This window comes from Gambusia affinis, linkage group LG09, assembly GCF_019740435.1.
Source record: "Gambusia affinis linkage group LG09, SWU_Gaff_1.0, whole genome shotgun sequence".
NCBI classification, from domain to species: Eukaryota; Metazoa; Chordata; class Actinopteri; order Cyprinodontiformes; family Poeciliidae; genus Gambusia; species Gambusia affinis.
Genome location: NC_057876.1, coordinates 8,647,535 through 8,656,674, shown reverse-complemented (window position 1 = coordinate 8,656,674; position 9,140 = coordinate 8,647,535). Strand labels below are relative to the sequence as shown.

At 38.5% G+C, this 9,140-nt stretch overlaps 1 protein-coding gene across 1 annotated transcript; it reads left to right on the top strand.

Annotated features, from left to right (window-relative positions):
- The first annotated feature begins 5,380 nt into the window (after nt 1-5,380).
- dusp1 (dual specificity phosphatase 1) lies at nt 5,381-8,657 on the top strand. Its single transcript, XM_044127770.1, has 4 exons — nt 5,381-6,075; nt 6,279-6,424; nt 6,529-6,748; nt 7,414-8,657. The coding sequence occupies exons 1-4, from the start codon at nt 5,667-5,669 to the stop codon at nt 7,767-7,769; spliced, it is 1,131 nt and encodes a 376-aa protein (XP_043983705.1). The 5' UTR covers nt 5,381-5,666; the 3' UTR covers nt 7,770-8,657.
- Nucleotides 8,658-9,140: the final 483 nt, after the last annotated feature.

The following is a 9,140-nucleotide window of genomic DNA, read 5'->3' as shown; positions in this document are numbered from 1 at the left end:
TTCAGTTGTGAGTTTTGTGATTGCAGTAAATTTTCCTCATTGGTTTTGGCAAAAACATTTAAACGCACTGTTTACACACACGTGTAGAAACTGTAATTAACACTAAAATAGATCATTGGATGACAGAATTCTTATTTTCGTCCCCCTGATTGCCAAATTTGTAATCTCTTTAATGTGTTGCTGCAACGTTTGCAAACATTAGCCAATCAAAATGTGAGGCATCAAACTAAAATTGTTAAATTAGACAAGAGATGCAAATGCTCTGAAATCCCTCACAAAGAAAAGGGACAGGGAACTAGTTCAAGGCAGTAACATAATTTGAATGAGGGACAATTCCAAATACAATTAGTGACCAAATCCAATTAATATCCATTTTATATATCAGACACTTCAGGGATCCCCTGTAAATGTTTGAAATTTAACACAGACCATGAATTTAGAATTTTAATATTTGTTTATTGAAATTGAAAATATAATTAAATTTGATTTAACATTTTCAGCATAGATAAATGAAATGGTTTTAAATTGTTTAACATTGAAGATTTAAAGGAAATGGCTAATTTAGTTTGTAGAAGTGCAAATAATAATCTTGATATTTTGATTGTTTTGTTACCATAGCTACAATCTGATGATATGTATCAAATCTTTGTGTTTAAGCATGGTTTGTTAACCAATACCTCTCAGCAATAACCAACTATCAGTGATTTATCTTAAGCTTGGTACCATTTCTAAGATTCCACCAAATCTTTATTGAAATACTGTTAATATTTGTGATGTTCTTAGCAGGAAGAGGGCCCCCTAAAGTATATTCTCTTTAAGGCGCCATACAATCTTGAGCAAGCTCTAAGATCTTTCACACACCATTGCAACGCAATCAGTACAACTGCAATTCAGAGGTTATTTTCTAACCTAATTCTATTTTCACACTAACCTAAACTTCAGCACAAATAAACATTTGAAAAGGGTTAGAGTTAGGGTTAGTCATGCCAGCCATGATGTTTTCTGAATATCATGGCTGGCACTTATCTGACCAGCGTGGGTACAAATGGAGCATTTGAATTTCATGCCTAGATGGCTAATTAATTCTAAAATATCCCGTTTATATAAAACAAGATAGGAAGATTATTACAAAAGCACGATACTCCATCGTCACATGCCAGACACTGAATTCCACACCCTTGATGCCAATATAAACATCTAGTATTCAAATGCTTAGCACATACTTTAAAAACATGACAAGACCTGGTGCTTTGCAATTTAAGTTTCTCAAGTTGTGATGTGAATAACATGTTATTATTACGCCAGTATCGATGATAAGATGGTAAAAAGCATGACAACCATTTAAATACTGGGACTCACAAGGCTGGTTTTTGAGCCATTAGTATCTATTGGAGGAGCGTTAGAAGAATTTGTAATGCGGCAGGGAGGAAAACCTGTTCTGAATGGATCGTCCTTTCTCATTCGTGTGGTCTACAGTGACTGGACTGTCAAGGTTCTCATTTTAATTACAGTTTGTGGAGTCCTTTATCTTGATTTTTTTATTTTTTTTTTGAAAAATATCAACTTCTGCCTGTTTACTTCATTCCAGCAAAAACATTTAACACGTCTGTAGTTCAATCATCAATTTCTGCATCTGAACTACTTGTACTAGCACAATTGAACCAGAAAATTCTACCACTTCATGACACAAGCTAGACATTGTGAGATGTTAATGGGAAAGTTGTTACCTGTCCAGTTTTCACCAACCTGCACTAGTGTTTTACTTTGCTTCTTATTCTTGGACCATGCAGAGCGGTGAGTTGTTGTAAATTTTTAGCAGTATGAGTATTTCAATACCAACCAAGTGGGATGGATTCTTTCATGAAGCAATAGAAACAGGGCAGAGGGAAGTAATATTTTATTCTAAATGTGTTTGGATCCAAATGAATGTTTTTCAAATGTTTTTTGGATTATTCCCTTCACACACATGCATTGTGTCGCCCATGATCAGCTGTGATAAATAACTTTTTTTTTCGGATGCATTTCCTCAAGTTGCGATCTGCATAATAAATTTTTTACGCCAGTACAGATGGCAAGATATGAAACATCTGAAATTTGTTTTGAACAGTTATGAGTATCAATTGTAAAAAAAATTAACTAACTAACTAACTAACTAACTAACTAACTAACTAACTAACTAACTAACTAACTAACTAACTAACTAACTAACTAACTAACTAATTAATTAATTAATTAATTAACTAACTAACTAACTAACTAACTAACTAACTAACTAAATAAATAAATAATAATAATAATAATGATAATAATAAAATGCATTCCGTATGCATTTAGGTGGTTCCCTGTTTGTTTTGGGGATTTACTGTAAGCAACTGCTTAGTTTGTATTTGGGCCAGTTCTACCCAAATCCAGGTTCACAGTGTATCAGAAACAAACACAACCAGAGCTACTAAGAAACTAAGGCTAGAGTTTTAGTAATATTGTATTATGGACAATGTATATTTCGGTTTCTGAGTTTAGTGACCAATGTTGCTGTCCAGGAAATGACACGCTCTGTTTGAAAATTGCATATGTCATAGCAAAAAAAATCAAAAAAAAAAATCCATAAACTCAGCAGAAAGTGTTATTTTTGCCACAACAAAGGAAACAAATAATATATGTGTCCCACATTTACAAGTCTGTTATTAAAACTTAGCAGGCAGTACATGCCCTGTGTTTTCCCAGTGGTGTCTCAACTGTTGCCCGTAGCTACAATGACAGTAAACAGGCAGGGGATGACAGCAAGTGACAGCTAGGCTGGACCGCAGGAAATGCCTCTCCGTCATCCGCTTTTTCACTTCCCTTTCTGGTCTCTAGTTGGTTACAAGCCACAGCCAAGAGAACCAAAAACACAGAGACAACACAGGTTCAGTTTTCAGAGCTTAGTTTCAGTTTTCAGACACACAGTAAAAGCTTATGCACTGTTTTGCAGTCCAACATTTACAAAAATAAAAGAATAAGATCAAGACAGGACCAATAATCTGACAGATGTGTATGGTACAGTAAACTTATTGTATTTTAAAAAAAAGCGAACGTTCTGTACCTCACTGAAAAAACCATGTGATACTGACACAGTATGGTGTTGCAATATACATTCTCCCCTAGTCTGTAACAACTCTCTTAGCTGTACTCTTCCTGATTCTGGGGGGTTTTGCGCTGGCCATCAGAACAAAATGTTTGGGTACAAACTGTTTTCTGTCGATCTTGGGCCCTCCTCCCTGTATAGTGTGTAACATTCTTGCTTTGTAGCATGTGCCTCACAGTTGACTCATCTCACAAGAGTGTGAGGTTTAACCTGCCAGAGAGTTTTTACACTTGGCTGTGGTTGGTTGACTTTCTGTTATGTGGGCCTAGGCTCCCCCTCGTTCTCTGCACCATAACAAATCTATTTTTCTTTTGCTTGAAAAGACAGAGGGCCAAACCAGCACACGTGTGTGTATTCCACACTTTCATGTTGTAGAAAAGTATGAATGACATTATGGCCTGCTTGGTAAATCTAGCTTTAGCTAAAAGACATAGAATTTCGAAGTTGGAAACAACTGCGCTATTTAGGTGTTTGCTTGGCAGCATAGCCTCTTTTTCCTTTTTCTTTTGCAAACTTTTGTTTGAAGACACGAAGGCAACACACCCGCCTTGTCAACAAGTCAACAATCATCCTGCTTCTGCATTTTAAGACATGAGCGTTGCCTAGCCTGAGTCAGCAAACCACACCAGCAAATGAAAAGGGTTTCCCACACTGGTTGAAATCATGTTTTTTTTTTTTTTTTTCACAGTGTTTTCGCTCATCTCTCTGGGAAAACAAAGAAACACCCCACGTATCCGTACAAAACAAAACTAAAAGGTCAAGACATCTCCATCTGTCATCGGCTTCCTGGTATACCAGTGTTTTGTTTCTCGGCACCTGGAAATTTACTGGACTTCAGATTTCTATACCGTGATTAACTTTTATGGTTAGCCTTCGTTCTCGCTGCATTGAACACTATGTACCACAGACTAATAAAAACAAAGAATAAACCTTTATGGCACCCATGCCAGATATTTACTTATTATCTTGTTATTTGTCAACTCTCTACTGAAGAGGCAAAATAGGAATCCAATTAAATACTAAACATCATGGAAAGTTTGGCAAATTCTTTATTGGCTGACAGATCATCAATTTAAATCAACACATAAATTGAGACAGATATTGTAAATGAGAATATGTTGTAAACAAATAATAATCTAGACTATCAATGCACTGAAACAAACATGAACGTTCATTTTGTTTATTACTCTGTTAAAATGTAATTAATTATAAATATTGGTACCTATGTAATATAATTTAATATAATATAATATAATATAATATAATATAATATAATATAATATAATATAATATAATATAATATAATATAATATAATATAACTGATATTGTAGTTCAGATTTCTGTTTAATTAATCATTAATCAACAAAAATAAATTACGTCATAATCAGACCTACATATGGAGTATGTAACTGGTTTTGCTATACTGTCAACATTTAATATACACATGAGAACTTAATTGTATCAGAATAATAAATAAATATATTTTTTTTAAGAGAAAAAATATTCTTAAACACATAAAAACCAGGAGTAGTTGAAATTCAGAAAAAAAATAACTACAGTCTAATTGTAAAAATAATAACAAATTAGCCAAAGTCTGATGCAAATTTTATGTAGAAAAATTAACTAAAACGAACACACTCTAAATCTTAAACGATTTACATTTAAACCCTAATCAGTTTATTTGGCAGTTCTTTGCATACTGCCATACAACAAATTGAGACATTATATTATTGAGACATTAAATACTAGTCACTGGATAGGTGATTGAAAACCCAAAGAGATCAATAAAAACATGAACATGTGAGATACATAATCTCAACAGTGGTTAAGATTAACCACCGTTAACCACCACTCCCAAGGTGGGAGAAAAGCAAAAGCAACAACCAGAAATTAAGCAAAAATGACACCATTTACATAATTCAATTGGAATCCAATGTTTCTTAATTATATTGCTATTCATTTAATACACGTGTCATTTATCACAGAGAAGATACACAAAAATAAAAATAAAAACAAACGAGACACACAGAGAGAGAGAGAGAGAAAGAGAGAGAGAAATCTTCGCGTGCCCGCGTACGTGCAGTACGTTCATGTAGAATTATCCCGCGTGTGCGCGAGCCCTAGTTCTTGTTGTTGTGCCCTCCTGCATTTTAGAACGATCATGATGACGTCTGCGTGGTTGGCGGGACGCCCAGAGAGGCGGCGCTCTGACGTTAGTGGCCTCTCATTCATGGACTCGGCTCATATATAAACAGCTTCATACGGCTCTGAGGCAGAAGTCAGACTTTGAAACGTTAAACATTTAAACTCGGTCAATAAGGAACTAAACTACCCGGAACTACACAAGGAAGAATCGGAACACCAAAGTCAACTTTAAAACTTTTTTCTTTCCTTTCTTTCTTTCTTTCTTTCGAGCTTTATCGTCATTTTTTATTTTTTTTTTTTTTTACATAGAAACTAACCGGAACAAAGGACTCACTCCAAAGAACAGAATATTATTTCTGTAACTTTGAGCTTGAGTATTTCTGCCGTTGAACCTATATGTATTTGGATTTGACACTCATAACCCGCTGTACTACTATGGTGATAATGGAAGTTCCCACCATCAACTGCGCGTCCCTGCGTTCTCTAATGGAGGGCGACGTCCCGGGCTGCCTGGTGCTGGACTGCCGCTCTTTTCTCTCCTTCAACGCCTCTCACATCTCCGGCTCCACCAATGTGCGTTTTAGCACCATAGTCCGGAGGAGGGCGAGGGGCGGGCTGGGGCTGGAGCACATCGTGCCCAACGAGGACACCAGGAACCGGCTCCTGTCCGGGGAGTACCAGTCCGTGGTGCTGCTGGACGAACGGAGCACAGACCTGGGCCAGGCGAAGAAGGACTCGACGCTGATTCTGGCTGTTAATGCGCTCTGCCGCAGCCCCTGTGGGATCAGCGTGTTTATTCTCCAAGGTAAGAAAATGTTGCGCGTTAGGAACACGTTCAGGCGCTTTACTGTTGCGAAGTGCAGCTGTCACCACACCAGCTGCTCTTGTTGTTAAAATAGCCTGCATGAACAGTTGTCACTCATAAATAAAAGCATGTACCTTTGTGTGAAGCTTCAGATTTTAATGACGTTTGTTGTTTATTTATTTTTTAAAATTTTTTATTTCCAGGTGGATTTGACAGTTTTTCCTCTGAGTATCCAGAAATGTGCACCAAAGCTTCCCCTCCTCAAGGGCTCAGCTTATCACTGAGTGCCAGAAATCCAGAGAGTGCAGACCCAAACTGCAGTCCCTGCAACACACCTCTATATGATCAGGTTTGCACTTTTACAGAAAATCTCATGCCCCTTACTCTTCTACTTCCGGTTTTGCTGTTATGGAGGTGACTTACGGTTTGCTTTATTTCTCTGTTCTAATTCAGGGTGGTCCTGTGGAGATCCTGCCGTTCCTGTATCTTGGCAGTGCTTACCACGCTTCTAGAAAAGACATGCTGGACATGCTCGGGATCACTGCCCTGATCAACGTCTCCTCCAACTGTCCCAACCACTTCGAGGACTCCTTTCTGTACAAAAGCATCCCGGTGGAGGACAACCACAAAGCCGACATCAGCTCCTGGTTCAACGAGGCGATAGAGTTTATTGGTGAGTGCAGCTTTTGCTAACTAGTTCCTCGGTTGTTAGCCCAACAAACACCCAGCCTGCCCCGACCTCTGTTCTCTCCCTTTTCTTTCCCCTCGATTCGCTTGATTTGAAATCGTCAAAAGTTCCCTCCAAAACCCGACCAGCTGGCTCCCTGCTCCAGCACAATGGCGGTTACATCATTGCCACCCCTGAGGCGTAGAAAGAGGGATGTCCTTTTTTTTTTTTTTTTTTTTAATAATGAATTGCAAAGCAGCAGCCCCAAACTAGTTTTGTAGTTTCGGGCTGGCTGTGCTTGAATAGATCCCCCCCCCTTCATAGCTCTTTTTGTTCTGATTGAACAAAGGGCAATTTCTCTTCACTCACTGTCAGCCTTCCTGCCACTTCAATACCCCCAGCAGGGGTCTGTTCCCCTCTTTTGTCCATTCATTACGCCTCCTTTGGGAGGAACCCCCACTGGTTCACACCCTGCGAAGCTATTAACTGTGTTCCTCTTTGCTAATGAGCGCATTTAAAAAGAAACCGAAAGTGCTGCAAAGGCGTTTTTGTCCTCGTTTCCTGTTAATAATGTAGTCTTATCCATTTGTGTGTAATCACCTTTGGCTGTTTTGCGGTGATTCTAATTTTCTTCTCTCTGTTTTTTTTTTTGTTTTTTTTTCTCCAACCAGATTCGGTGAGAAACAACGGCGGCCGCGTGTTCGTGCATTGTCAGGCCGGCATCTCCCGCTCCGCCACCATCTGCCTCGCCTACCTCATGCGCACCAACCGCGTGAAGCTGGACGAGGCCTTTGAGTTCGTCAAGCAGCGCCGCAGCATCATCTCCCCCAACTTCAGCTTCATGGGTCAGCTCCTCCAGTTCGAGTCCCAGGTCCTGGCCTCCTCCACTTGCTCCTCGGAGGCAGGAAGCCCGGCAATCAGCAAAAGCAGTACCGTGTTCAACTTCCCCGTCTCCATCCCGGTTCACGCTTCGACCGGTCAGCTCGCCTTCCGCCACAGTCCCATCACGACCTCCCCCAGCTGCTGACAGAGGTCCCGTCAAAAAAAAATCAGACTTTGTTCGGACTCAAAACACCAAGTGACTCCGCATGGAGCACTTCACATAATGCCTGATCCATTTGGTGATGCTGGTGTCACCAGACAGAATGGGTGCTGTAGCTTTGGGCCAGTTAACTTGACTCTGCTGGCCAATCCTTCATAGCTTGACCTCATCGTTTCAGAGCGAGCTTTAACGACTACCATCAGGCAGTATTCACGCTTCGCGTCCTTAATGTGAAAACCATCCCCAGTCGGGAGACGCTAAAGAAGAAGAAGTCCCGAGAGCTCCTTCTTTAAAAGACTGATTTCCTATTTTGATGAAGACAACTGCTTTTGATAATCACAATCATTTTTAAACAAAACTGAGAGGGCTATCAGTTATCTCAGGAAAGCTTTTTTTAAAACCTCTCGAATCTTTTCACTTGCTAAAGAGGCAACGCAAACCCATTGCACAGCAAGGCAAATGATTAGAAATGAATGTAACTCATTCTATTAGTAGGTGTGTCATAGAATCTACCTGTTTGGTTTTGGAACAGGTTTATAATTAGATTACAAAGCTTTTTCATTTTGTGTTTTTCTTCTTTTTTTGTTTTTTTTGTTTGTTTATTGCCTTCCTCGATATCACTGACGATCACGACGTGTTGGGTAAACCGACTTTGAAATACCTCATGTTTTTTGTACTGTGTACTGCAGCGCTGCGACGGAACCCCAAAAACTACTAAAACTGGGGGGACCAATTGGTCTGTTGGACCGTGTTTTGACATATTTATTAACTAAATTAATATATTTCTTTATAACAGCTATTTTTACAAATGTTTGTCAAAGAGTTTTTTATATATGTTCAATAAACCTCATTGAGTTTTTGTACTCTGTTGAAGATGTTCTCTTGTGTCTCTTTTAATGCAGATTATATACTACATAGGTGGTTTTTTTATAAGGTCTTCATTTAAAAAATATCTTAAATTTTTTGTGAAACAAAACTTGTCTTGTCCACTGACCCTCTCACTAAAGCATAACTTTCATGCTCCATCATTTAACAGTAAAACTAGAGATACAAAGAAAGCTAAAAGAAAAAATAATAATAATAATAAAAAAAGACTTCACAGAAACACATGAGATGTTGTCTTCCCCTTTTTTGTACGAGTAGCTAAGCTAATTCTCTTTTGTTTCTTATCAAAACTCCAGGAAGCCATTGGATTACTATTCAGAAGTTTATCACTTAAATGGGACGTTATCTTGAGTTTATTACTTGAATGGGATGTTATCTTGTCTTTTTCATTTTAAGGGACGGCTAAAAGAGATGGACCTGCATGTCACAATAGATTTAGAGCTTAAAGAAACAGGACATCTGCCAATTAAA